The following is a 27867-nucleotide window of genomic DNA, read 5'->3' as shown; positions in this document are numbered from 1 at the left end:
TTTCCGTTGGTTGGTGGGGCTTGCTGTACGGCTGGAATGTTGGTGAACTTGACTCATCGTGATGGTGGTTTTTGGAGGATGGTAGCGTGCTACCATGCACCGTGGCATGTATGAACACACGGTGCAACTGGTGGTCAGCTGTGTATACATCGCGGGTGAATGCAGTTGGTTCATTGCCTGTTGTGTGGCTGTGCGTAGCAGTGGAGTGTAATGCACAGGAAATTAGAAAACGATCGTCGACTATTTCGGGAGTATGTTCGATAGCGTTGTTGTACACACAGAACATCGAATGTATTAAAGATGTATTTAGAAAGTTGATACAATGTATGAATGCAAGTGGGAATGATAACTAGCCTCAAATGGTTATCAAGTGCTTGGATTGTTTTGTTATTTCAGATGTTATAGGAGAAGCAAAGGATCAGAGGATCAGAGAGATTTGCCAACAGTTTTTCTTGAAAAGAGCACTTATTTTTGTACAATTTAGCTCTGTTAAATTTCTAACGATCTTTCTCAATTTATAACCTTGATCTCATACGATAAGATATAAAAGGCGCGTCTTTTAGGGAAACACAATTTATCGTCATCTCTTTAGAAGCGATAAAACGAGAACCCCATTTACTCTACTTAACGACCGAGAAGCTGTGCAGACGACACCATTAGCTAGTGCACATACAGACGCGCTGCGCGCCATCATCCATTCCATTAACTCAGCTGGAGGAAGTCAACAAAGGGAAGAAAGTGTGGCAAAAAGACTCCAGTACCATCCAGAGTTCCGAATCTTGAGGAAGTCTACCCAAACCGCTAATGCAATGCTCAGGTGGTTTTGAGGTGAAGTTGAAAAGACATCCTCTGCCCGATGATCACGCATCGAGGGGTTTAAAGATGACGAGCAGACGTGACGAGGGGCTAATGATTAATCATGAGATTATCGGAGGAAAATGCACGGGTCACACATTTCTCGGCACACAATTGAGCAGCGGTGGGTTGGGAAGCAGAAGGGGGCTAGGTGATTGGAAAGTGTTCGGGGCCGGCCGGTACACCCGGCGGCTGATTGATCGGTGAAATGTGATCACGATTCTCACATCCCGCGGTGAACACATGGACACATCTCCCCCCAGCATTTGGTTTGGAATACTGACCGATCGATTCGGTGGTCCATTTTTGGTCCCGCCAGAGGGATGAGATCGGTGTGTCCCCGTATCTTTTACCCCGTAGCAGCACCTTCTGGAGGAGGCATCCATTGCGCATCAGCAGACACGGCACGGATACACAGTGAGACTGGAAGTGGAAGAAGATTAAACAAAAGGGTGCGTCGTTGAGCAAAGTGCCTCCAGCACTTTCGGACTCACTCGGAGGCGTTGAGGTTACGGCGAAGAAGCAAAACAACAAAAAAATCTTCCAGCGCGATGTGAACTGGGACACCGTGGCTGGGAAAGCAAAGATACTGCTGGATGGTGTTAGAAAGCAAAGTCCAAAGAAGAGTTCGCTCTTGCTGCTTTTTCGTCGTTCTGTCTGCACTCCGCATGAATGAAACCCCGTTCCCCGTGGTGTGCCTTGCCGCTGTGACCCCAGGGAAGCCCGTCGATGTGGCGAAAAGTGAAACAAAACTCGCAAAAAATGGCAAGTGCACTATTGGGATGCGAGACGATCGACAGGATAATAGTTATAATGTGCCGCGAACAGCGCAACACACACAATTTCTTCCGTGACGCGACTCGCAGCCATGAGAATCTTGCGATGGCACATTTTTTTTCGCCTTTCAGGTAGAAAGACGAACACATTTCAGCACATGAGAAAGGGAGCAGACCGGAAATGCCAGCCTAGGTGCGCAAGCGCCGCCAACTAAGCGTAAGCCATAATTCATACGCTTCTCTGCTCCTTTTGACCTTCTTACACGCGAACCGCACCTTACCGTCGCCCGCACGCCCGTACTCGGGGGCCGGGAGTGGTGCGTGATGCACCGATGTGAAGTACGGCCGACGACACTCTGGGACCACGGGACCACGTTTGTGACACCGATAGAGCGACCGAAGCAAATCCAGACAAGAGTGCACGCGCGCCACAAGAGTGAGAGTGCTCATTTGCGCGCAATTGGTGCAGAGGCGGTCGGGCGGGGAATGGTGGTGGAATTTCCGTTCGTGTCGCCCTTTACATTCTCCGGCCGCGAAGGGTCACCGTCAATTAGCACGGACCACGGCGCTGGTCGTTTGCCTGCGAGCGTTTTTTTTCTGAGTTTATTTACGAGCGGTCTAGCATTTGCCGGCGTTGTGGGAAGAACTGCTGTGAGCGAATGGAGCAATGTGCATCGAAGGAGAAAAAATGGAGAGAAAAAAGAGAAGCATAGGAAGACTTGTCGTGCGACGGAAATGACGATCCCTTCGAAAACCCTTGACATTGAAATGGGGGTGGGGACCGGCAACGTTTGATGGATCATAAATCTGAAGACGCTCCATTTGATGGGTGTGTTGCAAATTGTGCTTAACGATATTTTACCGGCACACCTTCCCGATGAGGCGAGTTATCGTTAAAGTTAATGTAGAGGGACATAAAACAGATGAGATGGCTTCTCAAAAGTACTGTTCCTAAAAGTTCATCATGCTTTCTTGAGGCTGCTGCCGTTCAGACCCTTTAGATTGAAGTTGTGCTGAGGGATATGTTATCCAAGCGCCCAGACATTTATTTGTTTAGATAACAGCAGACAACATTTGTTTCAACACGTTTTCATGAAACATCGACTGATCGATGTGTGTGAGTGTGTGTTGTGTTAGATTTTATGAGCAGTGATCGATACGCGCTTGTTACAGCACATTTGTCGGGAAGATTATTATTGAGGGTACAAATAAAAAAGCAATACACCGCAAACAGTTGCTGGTGCAGTCGATTTGTTATGAAGTGGAAATAACAAAACCCGGCCTGCTGGAAACCAACACCAAACACAAGGGAAGCTAACCCGAAACAACCCCGTTTTTAGGGTGCAGAGAGCCATAAAGTGACACAGCATTGTTTTGTTGGACGATTTATGAGTGCAACCAATAAAATGGTTGTACGTTCCGTGTCATCATTTCAAGCCATCTATCTTTTCCCGCTGGCGATCGCGTGGAGATGCTTATCCAACCACGCCAAGCCGCGCTTGCAATAGCAGCACGCCGGAGCAGACGGAATGCAGCGCAACCCGGTGTCTGTTCGTTAGATAAATGTAAACTGTCATCACTGAGACATCGCGATCTGGGGCACGCTTCATTACACCTTCATCTCGCGCGCCGAGCGGAAAAGATCACTCGTTAAGATTTGCGATGATCAAACGATCTGACGATAAGGTGACACACACACACACTCACACACGACATACTGCTATGCTGCTTTGCGAAAGTGCGGTGGCATATCCGTTGCCGTGTTGCGACGTGTGTGCACCGTAAATGTCACTCTCGGTGGCTTCACCTGCTGCTTGGATGGATGTTAGTCAGCTTGATTCGATTTCTGTTTTTCATTTCATCCCCACACTCCCTTGCACCATTGAGTGATGGGATGAGCGTGTATTGTAGCAGGATTTCCTGGGTCTGGGTGTTGATGACCCTCCGCTCCCGGTCTTGCGGCTGGTAGTGGTTCGATGCCAATGAATGGGCGAACCATTTGTGGAGCGGGCGTAATGAGACGCTCTGGATGTGGGGTGCGCCCCGTTTATGGTTGGAGAGGATAGAAGTTGTTCATACTCTTTTTGGGCGGGAGAAAACTGGACACTTGGTAGCCACACCATACACAACAACGAAGGAAACAGGTGCGTAAAAGGCGATCTTGTGAAGAAGCCGCACTTGACACTGTGAGTAGCGTTTGTGGTTCATTGATAAATGCGTGTGACTGAAAACGTGTTTTTATTAATGAGAAACTTGAAACTGTTGTGATTGGTGAAAAGAACGTAATTAAAAAATTAAAACAAATTATTGGAAAACAACAAACAAAAAAGGGTATTCCAAAAATCCATACTGTGTAATTTTCTATAATATTTCCTAAAGTCAGGATTTGCCCGGGCCAGTGACATTCCAGCAAATTTATTATCTTAAATCTTAAATCAAAGTACACAAAACAACAAAGAAAAAGATCGTTCTGGTCAATTAAAAACCCACACGTGACATAGTGCTCGATTCCGTTCCACCTCAAACCGTGCTGCGTTCGGAATGCTTTCGGCCTGCTTGCACATCTCACGAATTTGAACCCGAAACCGAAAGCATCGAGCACGACGCGAGGGCAAGACGCGGAATTTGCGCCACTGCACAACGAATGCGCGCGCCACACCGCTTTGCCACAGGAAATTGAACCGGCAGCAATGGCCGCATGGCCGGCGGCAGTGGCACTCTCCCAGCTTTTTTGTTGTTGTTGTTATTTATAACTTTAACCCAGTTCGAGCACTTGCACATCCCAAAACACCAGTATCCCGGCCATTGGCCAACGGTTCGACGGCGGTCCGGAATTTGTCGTGCAGCTTCCACACACTCCTTCCCTTCCCTTCCCTTCCTCAACAAAAAACAAGAACACACACACACAGCGAAGAACCATTTCAAAACAAAAAGGCCATGCCCGGCGGACTTGGCGCACGGTTGAAAAGCTGCACTTTCATCGTTCCTGATTGTGTCCTGCTTCAAGTGTGAGCGGGAGGGCGCGCGCGCGCGGATGGAATTTCCTGGAGTGATTGTGCCGCGACATCGTGAGCACGTTTGCGATCGTTATGCCCTCTGGGGAGGGGGTGTATGGTGGTCCATCGGTGTGGGAAGAACGCTATGATTGATGCTTAGACCGCCGGCGCAAAGGGCGGAAGGAACAAACCTGGCTTCGGGAGCCAACACATAAAAGATTGTCATTTGTACATGTGTGTATGTATGTGTGTGGCTGTGTGTGGTTAGTCTTGACTGCACGTGTGACCTGATTTTTCTTCCCGAACTCGACGGACCGAGAAAAAGCGCGTCGATCGCGCAGACAAATCAATTACATGTAATTTCGAACCCCGAATACTATCCTCCCGTGGTGTAAGGTGGTGCCAGCAGCAGCAGCAGCAGCAGCAGCAGCAGTGCCCACATCGATTGAGCTGTTCGCGCCTGTGAAAGGTTTTTTTTTCATTGTTTGCCGCAAGCAAACGAAAGCCTTTTCTAATGAGACGCAATTAATTGACAACTATCATTAGCGGGTGGTGCGGGCTTGATCGTTTCGTAAAGACAACGTCTTTACCTTTTCCGCACCTTGCTCCACAGCGCAAGGAGCTGCAATTTTCGATTGGTCCCAAATAATACCGATCGAATTGGAAACGGACGGAGCGATCGGAGGGGAATGGAATGGATTCGCCCCGTTCAGTTATCGCAGCCGAAGCTCGTGCTGCAAAACAAAGCGAGGCAGAAACGCTTCCTCCCCTTGTGAAGTGTGGATGAAATTGTTATGCTCATTGGTTACGTTCAGTTATGCGCAGTTATGCTGTCGTGCGGTTTTGCTCTTTCTGTGCGCACCGTGTGCCGGGGGTGACCGGGTGACGATCGGGCAAAATCGACAATTTCTCTTTTCCGGCTCGCACCGATAATCGATTCGATCGTTTTGATTGATGAAGTTGTTGAAGCATTTTCGTTGTTGTTAGTTTTGTGTTTTTTTAGGTTGTTGTGTTGTTGGTTGCAGGCTAGTGTTAATTTGTCGTGTGTGTTGTTATTTGTTCGAATTTTTGCAAGTGTTTCGGTTAAATCTGGCCGAATCCGGCATGCACAATAGAGGACACATCCGTAACGAGCGGCGTATGGCTGCGATTGTGGCCTTTCGCTCTCTCGCTCTCTCCCTCTCTCTATCGATCTTGCTGAAAGCTGCGTGATAAAAAAACGCGTGTGCTCAATTAATAAAGTTATTGGGAAAGTTAGGAAAGTTATGCAACCGAAGCGGCTTCGTCTCACCGTTCGGGGTGGAAGAAATGGGATTACACAGGTTAATCCTTATCCTTTGCTGGTACTCTCCCCGGTACTTTCGAGCAGATCGCAGGGTTTCGTGTTTCTTATGCAACGTGTGTGTGTAAGTATACTGTGTAACGTACCGCACCGCAAAACATAACCTTTTATGGATGCTTACAGTTTTTATCGCGTCTCTTTTGCGTATGCTGATCGGTTATGATTTTTGCGCGGTGTGTGATTCGCTACGGACGTGCCGTGGTCACGGGTGATTTATTTAAAGCGCAAAATGCGCGACGGTTGGTTTTTTAATGCACTCCAACACTTGAGGGCTGCTGGTGCATGGGAAAAAGGGTAGCGCATCATTGGTAATGCTATTTTTGATGCGACAAAGAGTGGTGCCGCACAAAGTCAGTGATCCATGGTAATGGGTGGTTGGGCGCTCCAAGGTCGGAACTGATCGACGATTCTAAGCCGTGTGATACGTTCTTGGGAGCGATCTGGTATGGACTTACAAAAGGGAAACCGACGTTTGACATAGACGAAAAAACAAACTTTGCATTATTAATTAATTGAGTCTAGATTTGTATGGTCGAAATATGTAATACAAATAATATTAATTTTAGTAATAATCATGACAATAGTAATAATAATACAAAATAATAATAATTATTATTACAATTGGTAAACTCAAACGATGAAATTAGATTATCAGTAAATTAATAGTAAACTTAAATAAATGAAAAAAGAAAAAAATGTGGGTTTCAGGATTTTTAGAAATAATACAAATCAAACAATAAACGAACTATATGCGTCACACACTTAATAGTTTTCCGCTTATCAGCCTTCCCTCTTGCGTGTGCAGCGAACCATGATCATACAAAATAGTTACACCCAAGAACGTCAACATAGTCGATCTGTGTGTGTGTGTGTGGGGGTATGTCTGTATTTTTTGTTGGCTAGTTTTTTTTCCAATGCTGTTGTTTCTATCGCCAATTTCATTTTCATTCGCATACTTTGCTTTGTCTCTGCTGGAGCGTGTCCCGGTTTCAAAACATCTTGAGCGCCATCGGAGAACGTCCTCCCCCCCCCCCGGCAGGGCTTGCGGTGTGGTCCAACCTATCCAAATCGAGCACCGCACGTTCCACAATCCAAGCAGGCGGCTGGCAAGATACGCGTCCTGGGACGAAGCTGGGGAGCCCCTTCCAGGCCGTGTCAACAATTGAGCACATCAAATGCGGAACCTTGTGCATATCCCGATATGGAATGCATTAAATGTGCACATTAGTAGAGGAAAGAAAAACACACACACACTCACAGACAAACTTTAAGCGAGGTACTCCAGTCTTACCCCGGTCACTGTCCTCGAATCGCGCGCCAACTGCAACGGGGGTTTGGAGCTGATAGCGAAGGTTGCTGTGGGGTGTCTGTGTATGTGTACATAATTAAACGTAAAACAATAAGCAAACGAGGATGGGAAGTGGACAATAAAAAACAAGTGACAAAAAACACCTCCCAACATACCAAACACTCCAGGTTCGTGGAATGAATGGGAAACCAGGCGGACCAAACCCGGGGCACTGCACCAGGGGTAGGTTGTCGCGTGATGTGCTCAAGAAGCTGCTCCCAAATAGGTCGGCCGTCTCTGACCGCAATCGTGTGGACGGCTGGGGCGAACGGGTTGAGTTTTATAATTGGAAAACATTATTATGATTCTTTTTTTGTAAAGGTAAAACACCCTCTCGCTTGTGATAGTCATGACTGGCCAGAAGGGCTGAAGTTCGTCGCCTTCTTCTCCAAAACAATAGAGCTGCGCAGCGTAGTACACGCGAGGTCATTCGAGGAAACGGTCGCGTTACGGGGGTGTGTGGAATCATAGCGATGGGTGACTGCGTGTGTGTGTATGTGCGCGTGCTCGTGCGCTTTCGGGGGAAATGGTGACCGCTTTTCTCCTGCGTGAAATGACCTCACTTGTTTGTGCGTGCTGAAGGACAGATTACCCCCGAGACGGGGGTGACGGTGCTTTGGAGAAAAGTGCGCTCTTGCACACGAAAGCCCTTCCCCAAACGGGTGTGTGTGTGTGTCGCTAGCGCTACAATGTATACCATTCACGGTGTAAGGTGATCGTTCGGCGCTGAAATTAGACGGATTACGATCAAAGCTTTGGGCTAAAACATGGCGCAACATGAAATTCTCTGTGTGAGTGAAACTGGAAAGTTTTGAAAATGATAATTACAAAATTACAACCGATTTGGGTGCGATTTTGCAAGCCCATTGCTAGTGATAGGCATGCCGACCGACCGGACGGTATTGCACGCCGGCGCGGTAGAGGATGGGATAAATGGCTCAACATTCGCGTACTGCTGCTCCGTTTGGGCGTGTGTGTTTGGTGCGTGTTTATCGATGTACGGTTTTAGTACCGAGCGGGCGAGATACAAGCCGATAGCCGATGCTACCGTGTTACAATTGGATGGCGCACAGGCACGGCTACCAATAACGGCATAACTAGATGTAATTGTAATTGGTTTATTAATAACATTCCGGTACGGTGCATTCAAACTTGCCAGGGAAGTCTCCCAACGCTAAGGGAGAGGGAAGGGGAAAGGCGCTACGGGAGGAGGTACACCGTGATCGTTGATGGCGATGTTAATGTTCGATCACAACGAACTGTTTTCCTTTCGGATGTGTGCAGTCCGTTAGGCGGGAATGATCGCTGCAGTTAGTGCAAGAAGTCGCAGGTGGCTGGTGTTGAGGACTGGACTGGCAAAGGGAGCATCATTAAATGGTGGAAAAATTTCGGTTGCTCATGGTATTAATATTAATATTGGCATGATGGTCGATTCGAAGCTGATGAATATAGGGATATGAATCGATCGGGTGGTTTAATATGTATATCATCAGAGGGTGTACATCTCAAGAAAAATGGTATTTATTTAGCGTATTGTAATGTAACAGTACACAAAACTAACTTTGGGGGATTTCACAGTTTTTTTTTATGGGGTTTGACACTTGAAGACTCAAATCATGTCAAAATTTCATAAAAAACACACGTCAAACTTTCAGCCTTTCAGCCTGAAAATATGTGAACAAATGCCGATTAGTGGGAGCTCTTTAAGGATTGATTTTTATTTACTAAAGCAAAATTATTTTGTCAAGAGATGTTAAAAACAATTTGAAACGATGTTATATAATGTATTAAATATATTATAACTCATTTCAAGAAAAAATCCATTTTTAATGCATATTTGTTTCTCCGCAAATGATGAAATCCAATATGACGGAACATAGCTGTCATGAATGGCTACAACCCGGATGATGAATATTGTTCCACTGAGCTGAAATTTCAGCTTTCTTGCTTAAATGATAAAGTGGTCTTTATTAGAGATCCTTATCACAGCAATATCCTGGTAAGATCTCAATACTGGTTACAAAGGATTGGGTTTGGTGATATTTCTTGATAAAAAATACCAAAATTCTTATGAGTTAACTTCTATAATATGATGTATTTGTTCAAATGTCAATATTAATGAGGGATACAACATTCACGTTTTATAAAGTTGAGTGTGCTCAAACTCATTCAATCGTGTAATGGAGCAATATGTTAAGATACAAGTTTTTTTTTATTAATTTATAGACTTAAATATTCTGCTCTCTAAATACAATTGTGCTGGCCATTTTTATGTAAAAAAGTAAAAAAATCTGACGTTTTCTGCTTGATGAATTTGCTTTTTAGTTTTTTGGTGTTTTAGGTGTCTCGTGTCTTTTGATTCGCTCGCTTTAATCGGGTTCAAATATTTGAAAAGCACATCATTGATCATTTCGTATCTAAAACAATCTCTTTTCTGAAACAGTGCACCTTTATTTATCCTACTAACGTGATTGTTTTTTTCTTCTTCTTACTTCATTTCCAGGTGAGATATACCCGGGGCTTCTCGAAATGGTTCGAACCTTCTCGTTTGGTCCTCACCACAAGCGGCGTTGCGTAATCTGCTACGAGGTACAATAGAAATCATATCCAAACCAAAGGGAGAAATGATATGGAATTTCAAACCAATTAAAAATTGGACGGGAGTGTTGAAAGAAATCTAAAACGTTTCAGCAGCCAGCAGTGTCAAAATGAGGGTATAATCTAACACCTACAGACGATGCAAGCGGTACGGGTGAAAGTGTTTCCACGCCGACGGCAGATGCACACCGCACAGATGTGATGCATATTCCAAGTCCAATTTTGTGGGCTTTTTCGGATCGGTCTGCCCGTTTTGGCTGGTGGGAGTAACTTTATTGCAAACAGTTTTACTGCCATGGTTTGTGGCACGAACGCATAAAAGCACAAACACACGCGCACAGGAAGGTTCACATTTCCGGTCGGTGGTATGTACGTTTGGGGTTAGCAGTCTTGTAGGGTTGTGATCCCATGGATGTGCTTTCAACACATTTGATTGTTAGTTTAAAATAATTAATTGCACAGTCAATAGCTGTGGATTGAAATAATGAGCACTTCAGGACGTCAGCTACACTTAAAGAAGATCAACTAGCCCCATTATCTAACCTTATTGATTAACGCGTACCGAAAGTTCTCAAGCCATCGCAAGAACGTGACCTTACTAATTGCCTATTGTTGGGTGCAAAGCCCACCTCCAAACTGCAGGTGATGGTACGGTGCTGATCATTAAGGTGGGCCCGAAAATCGATTGCCACAACACGGTGCCAAGACGTGGCTGATCCAGGGCCAGGCAACCAGTAATGGCGACCATTGCGGTGCAATCGATGAAACCTTGCAAGGGAAGCGATTCCGGCCGTCAGCCGATGGACCAAACGGCGCAAGGCTATGAGAATTGTGCCGACGATCGTGGGGTACAAATGATGGTGCAGAAAATTAAGACAAAATCCATACCGTTTATATGAAAGTGGGCAGGATGTTAGGAGCATTTAGTGCTGTGTGTGCTATTGTGTGTTCTTTTTATGGGGCTTTGATTGGATTGCAGGTGTCCATGGGAAGCTCACCGGCACCGAACGTTGATCTATCGCGCGCTCAGCATTTGAAACAATTTGTCCCCCTAATGAATGACATAACGTTTGTTAATTTATAGCTTTTTTTGCTCGAGTTGTATGAAGTGAGATAAGTGTTGTTTTTTTAAAGGTTTCTTGGGAACCTTTCTACACTCGGATTTGATGACAACCTTCGAGTTTGTTTTGAGTTCCAACCAAAAAGGGAGCACTTATTAAATGCGCCCTGCCTGATCACCATTAGGCAACGTTTAATTAATTTAAATTTATCTTCACCGGCAATCAGAAAATTGGAGATTAGTTTTTCGATAACAATGTGTGGCGATGAAATGCTCTGCCATGAAGGGGGCTGTTTTATACTCGCAGCAATTGTAGGTGACGAGCCCTTAAATTGAGCTAAGTCTCTGTTGTTTTTTCGAGGTCTCAATAGTGACACGTTGCATAACTTAAAGCATATTTTTCTTCTAGCTTGGCAGAGTGCCCAAACGTTTGTTCATATGTTTTGCTCCATTCGGAACATGTTTATTTCCGAGCAAGTCATTCGTTTGCTTTCTGTGATGTAGTTTTTACCATCACAGGACACATGCTTAACTAGCAGCTATTCCGATGTCCGATGTGAACGGGTAATTGGGGGAAGCTGTGGTTGTTGTGTCCCATGTTCGTTTGCTTTTGCTTTAGATTTTCCCATCCATCCCCACACACCCACAACCATCGAGTGCAGGAGCCACTCAATTGACGCGTTTCGTGGTCAACTTTGCATAATGAGGGAAAAGTGAAAGGATTTAATTGGCCTGCGTGACGAAGGTTGAGGGAAGTAAGTGACAAACATTATGACTTCCATCCGGATGGACGTAAGCAGTACGAATACACACAATTTCTATTGAGATCATCACTGTAGAAGCTGGCGACAACACACATGGATTTAGGAAAAAGTAGTAGTCAATTTATTCATCAACGTTCACACTCACAATTTAAAAAGTAAACTTGCTTAGTTTTTTGGCACTCTATCGATTGGCAGTGTTTTCTTAAGGTGAATATGCACTAATCTTAGTAATGTTTGTAGCCGTGATGATGAGAGCTGGGCACCACGAGGGGCTGCACGTGGGCAACGGTGTGCACCGGCGGTGGCACTGCGACGTAATGCACCTCATGTACCGTCTTGGCCGCTGCTCCCTTGTGGAAATGATGCAGCACCGCACCCCGCAGTAGCGCCTTCTTGACGACGTGCTTGGTGATAAGCAGCGGTGCACCCGTGGAGAGTGAAACGAGCGCCAGAGCCAGAATGATGACAAAGGAGACCTGTGAAGAGAAAACGACAAGTGTTAGCTATTTGAAGCACTACGATTGAGGCACTGGTTTTCTGCAAAAATCACCTTCATGATGATAAGCTTGGGAGTGCTGTTACTGTTGCTACTGCGAAGAAAGATTGGTTTGCAATGCGATGTGTTTCGCTGGCTGTGAACGCTGACTGTTTGATACTACTGTACTGTTCGGTGACCTATTTTATATGGTTTGCAAAATGTTCCTGGTGCCATAGGTGGGAGGGTTCAAAGCCCCCGGGGTCAGATTTTCGCCAGGTATGTCGTGCAAGGTGCAGTGATGGTTCTAGGGACCTATGGGTCGTAAGACACAAACCGGTGGTGCCAAATGTCTGTTCATAACAGTTACAAACGTGATTATGGAAAGTATGAAAGGTAGCTGATGTAGGCCATGCATATTTCATTTTTTGTAACTACTAAAGTGTTTGTGTTTAGTATTGCTTCTTTATGACGAGTAGAAACTTATTGAATCAAAAGTAGTAGTCATACTACCATATCATATACAAGTGGCTCACTTTTGAAACGGACCTGTCTGCCAAGAAAACTGAAGTTTGTTTCGTTTTGTTCAAGAATAATTCAAGAAACTAATACTGCCTTGGGCTGAAGTATTAGCTATGAATTGTGCTACACGTGTAGCATAGGCGATGATAAAAAATAGAAATAATTATAAAAATATGTCGTTCAGGTAGCGATGTGGTGTGTTGATGTATAAGTAATAAAAATGAGGCAAAGTTCTAGAGAATTTCAATCGTTCTGTATAAATTGTACGATAAAGTTTATCATTTATAGTTTCAATAATAAGTGTATAATTATCAGGATTTCAATGAAGAATTCAATACTATGGCATAATCATTATAATTAATCTTTAATTTAAATAGTTGTAATTCTCAAGCTCAATCATGAAACAACACGTGTTACTAGCCAAACCACCCTCTATCCAACACAAAATAAAAGAAAACCTAAACGGTGGCTCAAAGTAACTCCAAACTAACCGTCTGAGGTCGTCGGAAACCCCATGCTCAGTAAAACAATCAACTTTCTTCACCTACAAACCTATAATTTCGGCCAAAACAATTCCCCTAAACAAGCACCATTTCCGTCAGTTTGTGTTGGAAAATCAAATAACATTTTCCCATTTACCCTTTGCCGTACCCCTGTACGGCCGTCTGCTACCGGTGGGACACTTTTGCCCCATGCGCCCTGGGTGTTCATGATCTTGACAATGGCGCTGTAAGCGGTGGCTGTGGCAAAAGTTTTACTCATAATTTGCAACAAATTCTGTAACTGTGACGGCAAGCAGGTTGCAGACGGAAAAAATAAAAACCAGCGCGAATGATATCCCATTAACGCGCGCAGTTATTATTCAAAAGAGCTTCTCTCCTTCGCTGTTTTGTTCGCCACGGCTAAATGGATGCACAGTAACACAAACAAACAACGGGCACTGCTGGCGACGAGAGGTTGAAGCGTGTTTACGGCTTCATCTGATTCGGGTGGCAGTGAAAAAATGGGAAAGATTTGGCGCGGCACTAGACGAGAAACGTCACAAACCGTTCACCTTGCTTTCCGGAGCATTAGATTGGTTTTCTGAGGCGAAGAGAAAGCGTTCATGTTTGAAGTACCTACAATTAAGCACAAACAACAAGAAGGTAGTAACAATTTATAGCGCTTTTGTTTACGCATCCGTTCTGCGACAAGATCGACCGTGCAGCCCTTGTTGATCAGATTGGAAGCAACTGCAAAGCACGAGACGTTTGTTGGGAATATGTATTTAGTAGTGAGGTTACTGTTGGTCAGCGAGAAAGAGATTCTGGACTGTGTAGAAGCCGTGGCAGGTAATGCGCTTGCGGCAAATGAAGCCGTTTCACGAGCAAACGATTAGCGACTTACACTACCAGGAAATAGTTTAGCGGCGTGTGAGATGGTGTCAAATGATAGACGATCATAAATTATGCAAAGAAGAAAGAAAAAAAAAACGTTTGGGCGACAGCCCTTTCAACTCAACGCCGCACAAAGATCCCTCCGACATCCCCATTCTCACGAGTATCTCATTAGGCTAATTGTGGTGCACCTCTAGGTTCGGAGAGGTTGTCTTTACGGTGATGTTTTGGCTTTTTTGCGGCAACCCAGCACCCACAAATTCGCAAACGAGCTGCGATGCCTTAATGTTTCCTCTCGTTCGACCGCGGCACGTATCTTTTAATGCGGCGGTAGGTGTTATGTGAGTTGGATGAAATCTTACAGGCACGAGTATGCACTCACTCACGTTTTTTTCGCGTGCAAAATAAGCGGCTGGCGCATGGAAATGGATCGGTCGGCTCGATCACGGTTCTTTTGGGCCAATGAAGTTGTCATTAGCCAGTCCAGTAGAGCCAGCATATCGCTTGCAAATGGACCGGGTAAAGACCGGGGCCTGGTGGCCTCGACGGTAGGCTACGGGGGAACGGGCAGAACCAGAAAAACGGGACACAAGTGAGTTTTTGGCAGTTATGACATCCGCAAAGGTGCAAGGTATGCATTTTGGCTGGAGGGCATACATTAGGTGAAATGTGGGTGATGTTTTGGCTGTGTGGCGGAATTTCGAACACTTGTTACGGGGCGTGTGTGCGCTGATGTATTGCGCAACGTGGCAAATGGAGCTTTCAAAAGGTGCATAAGGTGATCAGATGATTAATAAGTGTTCTGTTAAAAAAGTATGAATAATTGTATGCATGACTAGTATTAGTTCATTAAACATTTAAAATTGTCTAGTCGAAGTTTAATGGAAATCCTCTGAAAATGTCCAACTAGTTTTATTTCCAATAAGTAAACACTGGCTGCAAAATATGTTTTGGTCAAATATGTACACAGTAGGGTTTGAAATCTGTTTAGTAAAACTCGATGTCAATTTTTAATAATTTTATGCAGCATATTCAAGTCAATCATTTTTGTGAGAATGATAAAATATATGACAAAGAAAAGTTTTAGAGTGATGAAATCTTGCAGCTACCAAAACCTAACTGAAAAATTTTAATACCTAATTCAATTCTTATCCTTAAATTATACCGCAAAAATGTTCACCAAACATTCGTACCCACCAGAGAGGCACAAATTAGCACATTCACAGCATCTATTAGACCTAATTTCGTACGGTCCAGCTGTCTGGGCACACCTTCGCCAACTCAACGCCACCAACGGCCGCATGAATATGGTTCATAGACGTGCACCTCAAAACCTGCCGCTGATTGCAATGTGTGTGGACCAGGCACAAAAAGAACAGGTCACCGCACATTCGGTCACGGTTATATAGGTGCCGGGATGCCGAAAACCAAAACAAAAAAAAAGCAAGCGAAACAATTTCTCGCACTCCAAAAACCTTGGCGGCGAATTCATTGGCATACTTTCAAATGACCCCAAACGGAAAAAACTGTAACATTGCTCCGTATGCGTGCAGTACTAGCTGTGCACAAATGCAGACATTGCTCTGTTGTGGTCCGTTGAGGTTTGCTTGATGCATTTCTCACTCGTTTTCTCGCAAAACGAGGAGGCAAACGGGAGATAGGGGCAGCTATTGGAGCAGCGTAAGCGTTTGGGGATTTTGATGTGCCGAATACGCAAAAAGATAGAAAAGGCTTGGACCACTCCTCCGATTGCACCACCCAGCGCTCCGGAAAAGGTCATTAGGATTATTAATTATGATGGATGAGTTTGGGATGGGCCCGGTGGTAAGATGGTTTCCACTTGGGGTGAAGGCATCATAACGCACCGAAACCGGGAATGTGAGTGTGAAGCACGTTCGCGTATTACACATCCAGCGGAGCGTGTATGCATTACACATTATCAGTGTCAGAAAACGGGAGTTTTTTTTTGTTTGTGAGCTGGCTTCCCTGTGAAATCATCGGGGTGTGAGAGAAATTTTCTCACGCGGTGTTTCGGGTGCCTTTTTCGGGAAGGTGTAATAAAAGTGGCATCGATCGAAGCGTCTTGAACGAAGCCAATTAGCAGGGAAAACGTGTTGATGGTAGTGTTATTATTATTACATAATCGAAGAAGATTTGGGGAACTGATGCAATATTGATTACGATTAAGGTGAAATATTAGCACTGGTAACAGTTGTAGTAGGTAGTAGCCTGCAACTTTTGATACCTTTTTTCTTCTTAGTTTTTCATGATATCCCTGGCATTGATTGAACGGAACTTTTTGAAATTTGATTTCCGGCTTAAAACAGTCTGTTTATGTATTAATACAAGCATATGTTTAAGTCCCCCATTTTACAATACGATTTTATTTCGTATATAATTGTCAGAAACAGTAATAGCTTTGAAGCAGATCCTTTAAACTTTAATGTTTTAATCTGACATTAATTTGCGAACGATAAAGAAATATATAATTCAAACTGGTTAACCCATAAAGCAGTTGTGATTTATATCAGCTGCACTTCCTGAAATCCGAAAATGGTAAAATTCCATATTTTAAGAAAGGAAAGATAGCCATTATATATTATTCCTCTAATATACAGATATCCATCACATTAATAAAAAAAATACTGCCGGATTGGAGCTAAATAAAACAGACGATGACAAGGATAGCATGTAGGTGATTCGTCCGAAAAATCTGCGTAATGTTTATTAAATGCGTGTGATTAAAACATCAGATAGTGTAAACATGAGCCGTTTAACATGCTCGTTTGGCTTTCAACCGTTTGACCTCGGCCGCAGCAATGCGGGAAGGAGGGCAGAAGAAGCGTGTAAGCGTTCCGATCAATCCCGCACTCCGGTGGGTTCTAGCAGCCAGGCCGGCCAGGCAGGCAAGATTTATGACAAAACTTTAACACGCTCAAGGTTACCCCCAGCTGGTGGTGCTGATCAAGCAAATTCCGTCCCAGGTTCTGCTCAGTACGTTCAAGTTCTGACAGCCATCAATTTAGCATCGGCCGCGGCACCGCATCGTACAAAGGCGTGCACCGTTCCATGTACCGTTTGGCGTGTGCGCTTTTTTCATGTGGGGTCGGGGTTTTTTGGCACTATTTAGCAGCGCCCGTACCGTCTACGAAAAGAGTGTGTTGTGTTGGTGGAAGAAATAAAAAAAAAATACATCCCTTCGCCTTACCCATTCATTCATGGGCGAGAAGTTGCAAAAAAAGCAACAACAACATGATTCAAAACAAAACAATCATCGTTACACAATCAGCTTAATCACCAGCTGGTTCTGAGGTTAGGTCTTTTACTCCCGTCTTTGCGTGCGCCGGTACGTTCGTTAGCCTATCGATCCATCAGTGCGTTTGGGGGTGCCCGGTTGTTTGCGGTAAGGACGTGATTTGGTTCGGGTTTGGGTGCCGAGGGTTTGTACATTTGCTAAGGGGAACCGATGGACAACTCCCATAAAATTCGACAAGTAGGTCATACACACATGTACGCCGCCCCAAACACACTGCACACAGCGGCTCTGGTCATTGCGCATTTAAGGCTGTGTTTTAGGCTTTTTTAGCCGGTTGGTCGGTACCTCAACTCCACCTATTGTTATTACCGATGGGGCAAAGGTGCTGTTTTTTTTCCTATTGGCCGAACATCTTTTGGTGAAAATCCTGCCAACACTACGCACAACACCGGTTGCCCAGTTTGCTAATGCTCGATAATTTATGGTTTATGACAGGCACTTACGCCCCCCGTGGGGCGGTGTGAAGGTTCTGCCCGAGACAAGCCATTCTCTCGGCCGATCTCATCCTTGCGGTACTTTAACGCAAATGATTATCTTCTAGTTAATGATTATCTTGTAGCGGGGAAGGTTCAATGAAGCTTTTGCGCTTAGCGATGATTGGTGGGCAATGTCGGTGGGTCGGTTGGCTCCGTAAAGCATATGGATTCCCATTTAAACAGTGCGTGCTTGCATTGGAGAAAGGGAAGTTCTAAGTGCCCTTAGTTTACTTGTTCTTCTGCTTAGGTAATAGATCCATTTCACTTTGCCAGTAAGCGGTCTCTAGCTTGCTGCTTTCCTGTGTTGAGCATATTTCTTACGATGGGAGGTGGTCAAATCACCGGCACAGAGAAAAGCAAAAATTATGAACACGCGTGTGCGTTACTAAAAACTTGTTAATTAACCTTAATTGCGCGAACATTTGCACCCGTTTCATCATCATCATCATCATCGGAAGATCAATCGTTGCAAGGGAGTGGGAGAGAGGGAATCTTACGATTGTCGGTTCTTTCGTTTGCACCGTGTCATTCCCGTGATCGCATCTAGACCTTCGGGAACCCGAGAAGGTAAATGGATTGTTGTAAAATAAAGAAAATACATACAAACACCGAAACAACACACACTGGGAAGTAACGGTGAGAACTTTAAGTCGTAAGAAAACTTTCAGCACCTGCTCAATTACCTGGTGTGGCAGGAGAAGCACGAGCTTTCCCTTCCTTGATGACTTCCCCTCGGAGCAGTTAGTTTTCGCAACGAAATTAGGTGAACATTCAACATCGTTAAGAAACAGGTGCATAAAGGAAAATGAATCTTTTCAAACAGGAAGATTAGAAATGCTGGTTTTGGATTACATTCGCAAACGTAGAACGGTAAAATTAAACTTTTTTGGGAACGTTTATTGTTTCGTGCTGGTGTGTTAATTAAACCCGATTTTGTCAAAGATAATAATAAACAATAGTAATCTTTGTATTTTGTGAAACAAAACATGAAAATGAAACCACAAAAATCAAGACCACCGATGAAACGGCACGCCCAAAAAGGAATGATGCCAATCTTGAGAGCGATAAACATGAAATCGAAAGTGTCAAAATGATTGGTTAGCTTTCGGTTTTCTTTATCGTCAAAAATGAAGCTTTCCAGCGCCAGTTCCCTCACCCGAAGCTGATCCGCTCGAAGCCCACCGAACGCAACATCGAACGATTCATCGAAAGCGAAATCAAACACGAACGGCGGTATAAAGCATAACGGGTGCTTCTCTCAAGCCTTATCATGCCGTGGAGGTTTGCGCGTTTTCACGATGCCAATGCAGTGAAGTGAACAAATAATGTGCCCCTTTTGCTTAGCCTTATCGTGCCGTGCGCAACATCAATGGCCGGCAGGGTACAATGGATAATGGTGGTGCATGTTTGGTTTTGTTTAATGCTTCATAATTTCACTTTTCATTTCATTTCTCATCATGGAATTTGGCGCTTAATGTTCCTGAAAACGTACACGTTTGTTCTACTGCAAAATGGATGGATCGTGGATCCGATGTTTTACATTATCGTTCGAATTGGCTCTTTAAATTGGCACACATACGGGGTCTGTTAATCGATTCCATTCGAGGAACGTCACGTAGCAACAAAGTTATCTCTGCTGACCAAACCTTGACGAACGTTTCGTATTAGAGAAAACGAGTCACATGCTGACGTTCGTGATGCTGTTGCTGCGGTGAAACGAACACACGCCAATGGTGCCCACTGCACCGGCACAATCAATGCAACCGAATCGGTTAAGCTACAAATTTATGGTTCTGATCAAAGGGCAGCATCGCCGCCGTTGCCGCCAGCCGTCAGTGTCATCGGTAGGAGTAGCTCGTCAGTCACAGTCACCGAGGCGCTTTAGAAAATCCACCCAAGAGCTCGCATTGCGGGGTGATGTGGCCGCCCTACGATTGAAAGCGACCCCTAACCGGCCCTTTGCCAGCGTGTCGTGTGTATTGATATGGATCGGAGCCCATTTTCTCCGACCGCGACAATTCCCATAAATAATCGATGTTTTTCTACAATTTAAACCTTAACAGTGCATTAGCCCGCACGGTGTACGGTGCCGGTGGAAGCCGTTCGAGATGGAAATGAGACGATGAATCATCCTTTTTCTTGAGCCGCAGTAAAAGCAACCCTTTTGTGGCGTTTGCACGCCACAATTGTCGGCATCGGAAGTCATCTCCACTGTAGATCCTTTCCGCCAGGGCAAGGTGGCACGGAAACCACATGCGTCTAGTAAAACAAATTGTTCCGACCTATTTACATATCCGATCGGGCCCCGGTGCTCCTCGGGCCCACGGTGAAAGCCCACTGACCTATTGACGAAGTGGATGCCGGGCCTGTGACCAGGCAACCGTGGCAGTTATTAGCTTAGACATTAGCGCAACGCCAGCAAGCGAGCGCGCGTTCGAGAGAGTTGATTGACTTGTTTCCAGTTCGCGGTCCGAGGGCAGGATCTACTATCGTTCGCTGGGCTGGGTCCACCCGTCGCTATAGTGCACGTAATTACATCGCGCGCGCGATGATGGACGAATGGTCGTATATTGGGGCCAGGAAGGGAAGTAGTCGGGCTGAATGGATACTTTCCATACACTGCAAATTTTGACATCGCACTCCGGGCGCTTTTTTTTTCTTTGACAGCTATTGATCGCGATCAAGCCGGCGACGGCGGACAGCGACGATCAAGCGGCGGCGACATTAATGGACCGCACGGGCTCGGTCGATGCCGAAACTGGTGATCTTTCGCTGTTGTGATATGTTGGAGCGGTACTATTTTTTCGGTCTTTGGCAGATCGGGGCTTATTGTGTGGTGCAAATGATCGTTTGCTGATTAATATTTTGCCTGACCTTTAAAGGTGTTTTGATGTAATGTGGCTGGTTGCATTGAGCGCGTTTGCTACCTTCACTTCGATCAGTGCAAAAACACCTTTCTTCCGAAATACGTAGTAAGGTGTGGTAATGCAGACGTGTGTGTGTGTGTTTGTGTAAATGTTATTTTTAGCATTGAAAGGACCGTTGATGTTGTTAGATAATGCAACCCATTGTATACAAACACTGATCTACAATTAAAACACTTTCCATGTTCTAGGTTGTCGCACCACCTAACAAGAGGGCAGCATTCTGATTGTATTCAAATTAGTATTCGTTCCCGTTCTAAAGGGGGCTGAATAGATGATCTAGTCTTACCGAGGCATTATTACTGTACGGTCAACTACTTACACTAGCCTGAGGCTTAATTGCAAAAAACGCTCTGTACATCTTGAGAATCAAGCGGTTGAACTTCAAATGAACTTCATAGCATTACTCACTCAGTATAATTAGAACTTTACAGCACATATCTATTTTTACTAAAAGCTGAGGACATGCATTGCGGTTGCATCACACCAGCAAACCCACTGGACGCTCCAAGCACGTAACAATTGAACACACCACAGTTTCATTAACGTTTCATTAAGTGATCGTACACAGATGCTCTAGTGTGTGTTACGTAAGGGGTTCTGGCTCTGTCGGAAGTAACCCCTTTGTGTGATCTAGCTTTCATTTAAAAACTTGAAGAAACTATACCTTCGTTAGTCACGATGGGTTTTTTGGGGTCGAGACGGTTCTTCTACACAAAAGATGCCCACGGGTTCGGAATCTTAACGGAAAATCGAGCGGAAGAATGGGAACGGCGATGAAATGTTTTACCACGATCGCGGGACCTACCCACAAGACGAACAGCCGCAACAACTTAATTGTAAGACGTTTTAATTGTTTATAGTCATGTTAATGGGCACGATTAGAATCACGCTAAGAGCGTTGGTGCTGGCGAACACTTTAGGATCGCTTACTCATGGGACGGTGAGCATTTACGTTAGGATGTTGGAGAATTCCACGCGATCGTGTGATGGATGGATCGGATGTTTTAAAGAAACTGATCTCTTCACGTTCAGCCAGTGAGAGTTTGTTGGCTGTATGGTAAAATTGTTGCTTATAGTTGGCACTATGAAAAGAAGAAGGCAAAACCAAAATGATGTGAAATCGAACCAACAGTTTGATCTGCTACTTGTGTCATGCTTCAAACGCACTTTTTTGTGTGTGCTGGCTACAAATTAATTGGAAGAATAATTTGCAGCCAAAATTCATGCCACTTCTAACCACGCAAAGCCCTTCAATGTTTGCATCGATTCCATTAGCAGAACAAATGTCTGATTTTCGGTAATTGATCCGTTCCAGCGACGAGCGGAACTTGAACTTGAGACGTGGCTCACTGGTAAACAGCAAACGAAGCTTCCCTGCATTTGCGACAGCTTTCCGTGGCCACAGCAGACAATTTGTGCGATTTTCTCACGCTTTGCCATGCAAGGTAAAAACAATTCTCACTCTTCATTAGCTTATTCGCGCTCGTACAACTCCGATGCGGAGACTCCGAAGTGACGGATGCATTTGATGCTGGACAAGCGAGTAACCTCGTTACGTTACCTCGCTCGCCAGTTGACGAGTGCATGGAGCGGCAAGGAAGACGTTAGAGGTGTGCACGGAGGACAAACTCCAGTTTCAATTGCCATCACTGGTTTTCTTGGTTCGTTTTAGACGCCGAAGCAATGTAGAGCAATAAAACAATCCCGTTAATACAAACAGCCCAAGAAAGCTCGGAAACGCACTCGTGCGTACGAAAAACGTCAGTGCCAGTTTCAATGTCCAATGCGTCTAATGCTAGCGAGACGCTCAGAAGATTCAGTAAGCTTTTTTGCTCGATCACTCTCGCAAAGATCATATGACAGTCGGCGCGATTGGAGGAGGCTTGCGATCTTCATAGCGACACCTGCTGTTACTGGTGGAATCGTTTCATCACAGCATGAATTTAACCCTTTCCCAAAAATCCGATATGATAGTGATCGCACAATTACGTAAGAAATTGGGCATCTTCGGCGCATCTGCTGCGGGTAATCGATTTATCATTCCAGCCATTTGGAATACCACCAGGCATCTCGGTTCGTTTGTACTGAATTGGAACGGAACCTACCTGGCGGGCGAGTGGCGTTAAATTCCACACGATTCTCACGGTGATCGATTCGCGCACGATGTGATTATACATCACCCGGGCCTACTACTTGCTGGCAGCTCATAACGAAACATGATCGCCGGCGGAAAACGACAAGTTGCCATGCTGAGGTAGGAAGATGACTAGATGGATGGCTGGCTGGCTTGATGGATGGATGGGTGGGCATTATCATCTTCAGTTCCTCGCCTAACACCTATCCACATGATACGGTCGCTTTTATCGAACAAAGCAATGTCGGAGAGCTAGAAGACGGGGCCGCGCTTGGTGTAGTGTGTCATCAGCAACCTACCAAATACAGCCAATGGGGTCAGTGTGGCGCTGGTACGTTCTTGCCACTCTCGCATTTCTGCTGAGCGTGTGCGTATGCCCCAATGGCATATCTTTCAGCACCTTGCACTGATTGGCGTTGGTTTTTTTTAGCGGATTCTGTTGTCTCTATCGAAAGTGTAACGAATCAAATGGTGTCGTCTGCTGCAGAACACCATCTATGGTAATGGTTGAAAAGTGGGTCTGAGTGGTGGTCTAATTGAGAGATGTAAAAGATAAAACGGTAGTTGGAGAGCATGGCATCGAATAGTTTATGTCGGAATCTAAACTGTGCGCCTCACCACATCCCACACCAACTGAGACTTATTCAATGTCAACTCACACAGGTAGTGCTGTTGGTTCATTGAACTTTCTTTTGCATGCGAAAGTCCAAGTGACCCTAACCGACCGTCCAATGCTTGTGTCTAACCCAATCATAGAGTCGCTCGGTACATAGTTTACCCGTACGTGTAGCATGAATCTCATTTTGGGTGGTCAACAAGTCGCCTTCTTCCAACCATCCGTGAACCCAACCGTATGATACCGTGTATATGAAAGTGTGTGTGTGTGTGTGTGAGCCCGGTTATGGACCGAGATCACTTGTTTGGCAAGTTTCAGGCGCTGGTGAAAGCAAAAGGAGATGAATTGCGAAAAGTCGCAACGGTACGGCCAGAAAGCCTGCCAGCATAATGGGCGCTCGGCAGGATTGATATGTTTTTATTTTGGCAGCTTTCACTTTCCCCCAAAATAATTAAAAAAAAGAGAACGCCAATAACGCGAGAAGTTAAATGGCGAGGTAGCATGCCGATACAGTCACACACACACGCGTGTGCTCCTTTTACGATCGAAATAAAATCGAATCTGAGGACCTGCAACGCAGAGGAAGGGCGAACAGGTTGAGTAGGCCGACGATCGCTAGAACACGTTGCCACCTTTGGGTCACGACAGGCCTGCGAACGGTGGTACACTTGAAGGGGGCTTTTGTCTGGGAGCAACTTGGGTTTGGGGTTTGCATGTGACGCTGTGCTGTGTGACTTGGCACGGGGCAAAAGTTTGGGCGGAACGGTATGGTGAAGCCTGAACCGTAATGTGTGAAAGATAAAATTCGACCACGCCGTGACGTGATCGATATGCACGGGTAGGTAGATCGGGAGAGCTTGTGTCCAGTTGACATTTGAAACCATTTCTGGAGCTGACGGTAGGGCAGTGAGACTCGATGTCTCGTGGGTAACGTGTATCGTATCGGTTTCACTAACTAGGGCTCGTCGGCTCGTTTTGAGTATACTGTATCATGCACACAAATGGTTGAGAATAGTACAAAATCCCTTGTTTTTATGTTGTTTTAGAGCTTCTGCGTACGGTCATTATCTTAATTCTTCATGAAACAATTGCTTGTACTTCTTTCGATGAACATGTAACGCTTGAAACAGCTTGTTGAGCTGAATTAACAATTTAAATGTGCTAGTGTTTGTGACTGCTGTGCGATTGATCGCTATAGACATTGCTGCACATTGTGTGAAACTGTACTAGACTTAAAAACTAGGACATCCACCTACAGTTCAAACGAGCATGCCAACAACTTACACATTCTCCCAGTAACATTGTCTGCCATTTGAGCCTGTAGGTCCACCAGCTCCAACGACAGCAGCTTCGCCGCAACATTGTTGGAAAGGCACCTCCTCGGCGCTTGGTTATTTTTCGGTCTGGACCGTTGCCGCCCGCTTACGGTAAATGGTCAAAATCGCACCATTTAAGGTCAATATCGTACACTTGGTAAGATTGTTATCGTGTGGAGTGAAAAACGGTTATTGCACTGTTGGGTTGACTGTTAAAGTTCATTCATCGTTTGCTCGACCTTTTCCCGCTGGTATGGGGTTGAAGTGAGTTACCTTGAGATGATTATTATCATTTTGCAGCTTACTGGCGCATTGAAATCTTTCGTTTGCCTTTCGGTTGAAGTACAGCGCCCTGTTACTGTTTTATTTTTATGCTTTTGATACCAAATGTGCAGTTATGAGCAATGAAACATCTGGAAAAAAAACATTAACGGTCAATTTAAACCAAAACTAACCGGGCTTTGGTTCAATCAAACATATCGTTGTTTAATATAACAAACGTTGCCATGGAAATACTATACAAACGAACCAGCGAATAAAAACAACCACTTGCTCAGAATGCCATGCGCAGCAGTTTGACGTTTGAAGCCGCCCGAAAAACTTCCCTCAGTTTGTCGTGGCTCGCAAGGAGCAGAGCATTCCGGTAGTGACGCGTCCGTCGATTTGTTTGTGCGTACTGTTTCAACCTACCCGGCGAAGAAATACGGCGCAGTTTCTGTAGCACCGTGGCTCGCGCTGCCGGACCAAAAAAAAAAAAAATGTGTGCTAGCAATAAAGGTGTCCGCTAAAAGTATCCTTCACGCGCTGGCAAGAAAGCAATCTCGACGACGACTGCCGTTAGCGAAGTCCTCCATCGAGCGCCCGACCCGCTCTTGCAGCGCGCAAAGATGATGTTCCAACGATGGCTCCGTGGCCTATATTTCGCCAAGGTAGGTGCGAAGAGCGGTCGGGCTGGCAGGAAGGGCTCGCGCCGTTTGCTCTGCCCGCTCGACCAGTAGCAATTGGCGCGGGTGAATGTCACGGTGAAAATGGCCGGAAACTTGGGTTTGACCCTCATTCAGGGCCAGGGCCCTGGCGTTGGCCGGCGCGTTTCGACCGCGCCAATCACTTCCTGTAGGCTCCAGGTTCGCTTTGCATATGCGACCTCGGGAATGGGAAAATTGTTTCTGTGTCGATAAATCCCGCTCGTCATCATTATCGAGTGTGTGTGTGTGTTTTTTTTTTGCGAACAAATGGCCAACACGATCAGGGCGATGAGGGCAGACAGGCTTTTAGAAGGAGGGTAGAAAAACTAAAAACAAAACCCACCGCCACTGCCTCGAAAGGGGATGCTAAGGCTGCGGTCATCAATCAATCGGCAGTTATCGATTGCAAATTTGTTCGTGCTTGGAGAAAGATTGGGAAGGAATGTGCAAACCGCGTGGAAGGTGGTACGACGACGATGGAGGAACAGGCCATGGACTGCTGAACGTCAACAAACATTGTTGCTAGCGGTTACCATTTACTGTTTTGTTCCTTGGATGCATTCCCCTCGGTCGGGAAGTTAGTGTTACTCCATCTCCGGGAGGAGGTAGCTTTTAATGACCCATTCCAATGCGTTCGTGGCATCACGAGTGTATGTGTGTGTGTGTTTCTATGAGTGTGTATGGGTCTAAAAATAAAGGATCGATCCGAGCCTCTTGGACACAAAGGGTCGCACCGTGGGTGTGGTTGATGAATTTATGAACTGTTCCGGTTTAGTATGTTTTGTTTCTGTTGTAAATCAATAGAAGGGATAGAGAGTGGCAGGAAGATGGCAAAGAGAGGGAGAGGGAGAGAGAGCACGTGTACGGTAGAATGGATTAGAAAGATTATAAATGAATCCTTGCGGACAGTGATGAGCAGCCGCATCGGAAAACTGTTTTACCCTGACAGCTAACGTAATTTATCGTCCAGTTGCATAATTGATGGGTAAACTTCTATTACCGATGGAAGGCTTTCGAGGCCTCGGTCGAAACGCTCAGGCGTCGTATTAACGTGCAATTGCGTCGGAGTGTTTGGTTTAATCATAATTTATCAGGTCACTGACCATTTGAGTGGAGGCAAAAATCTTTCCGTTACAATTATTAATAGCTTGTTTCAGAACATTTGATGTTGGTTTGCTATATCTGCGTAGGGATAGAGTTTATTTTTTCCTTCTATTTTACATCTGCCTTGAGCGATGAGTTGCTGCCACTAAAGCTGCAACAGTCTCGCGCGTAAATCAAACCGACTGTGTTGGCTGATCGATGTACCTAATGCCAATCAATTATGCATTTTCTACGGTTCCGGTCGCGGATTATTCATAAGGCACACGGTTCGCTCGCATCAACACCATTTCGCGTTGCAATGAATATGTAATTTCACTACACTCTACACAGCGCCCGGCTGATCAATGTCGACTGCCACATGGTGAAAGCCTTCTCCTTCCCTGACTGATGTTAATTTCGTTTCATCGGAGGCGTCGTTTGAATGGTCGCTCTTTGGGCATGCGGCGGTGGAGCTATGGGACTTGGGTCGTACCTGAACCTGCTGCTGCGCGAACGTTGATAGAAGCGTGCATCAGCTGGAAAGCTATCGGGATCCAGACTTGTTTGTAGTTGACATTGCCGCCGGCTTTGTGCAGTGTCGAGCATCCCGGTATCCTTGAAACATACCACGGAACATGAAAGCCCGTGCAGTTGGCGCTCGTGGAAGGGCGGCGGTACGATCATTACCTACGGCCAGTCACTGTACAGCTGTCATCCGCAACGGTTTTTAGCTATCTTTCTAATGGCGTTTCATTTGTTTCTGCTTCTTTTCGCAGGTAAGCACAGAGTGTTCCGCACTGCCGTGGAGATTCGTACGTTCCACTGGAACCAGTGGACGATTGAGAGTAAGTAAATAAATCACACACTCTGACCTCGCCGACGTGATCTCCAGACTCCCGTGTACGTGCGCGTGTGTGAGTGT

At 45.4% G+C, this 27867-nt stretch overlaps 1 protein-coding gene across 8 annotated transcripts in view; it reads left to right on the top strand.

The window, feature by feature from the left end:
• Positions 1–27867, top strand: part of LOC1271485 (protein lava lamp) — a 90587-nt gene that overhangs the window by 33276 nt on the left and 29444 nt on the right. For 3 of the 8 annotated variants that reach the window (XR_009765448.1, XR_009765447.1, XM_061650663.1), the window contains exon 6: positions 27722–27790. The exons of 3 other annotated variants lie outside the window; for them this stretch is intronic. Coding sequence is in view for 1 of the 5 variants with exons in the window: in XM_061650663.1 (XP_061506647.1) it covers positions 27722–27790 (69 nt within the window). In the remaining 4 variants the exon portion in view is untranslated. Of the gene's footprint in view, positions 1–25668; positions 25827–27699; positions 27791–27867 lie in introns of those variants that run through there. 2 more of the 8 variants (XR_009765452.1, XR_009765454.1) reach the window with 2 other exon arrangements.

Source organism: Anopheles gambiae, chromosome 2 (assembly GCF_943734735.2).
Source record: "Anopheles gambiae chromosome 2, idAnoGambNW_F1_1, whole genome shotgun sequence".
In the NCBI taxonomy this organism is placed as follows: domain Eukaryota; kingdom Metazoa; phylum Arthropoda; class Insecta; order Diptera; family Culicidae; genus Anopheles; species Anopheles gambiae.
The sequence above is the reverse complement of the archived record's forward strand: the minus strand, read 5'-3'. Positions and strand labels throughout refer to the sequence as shown.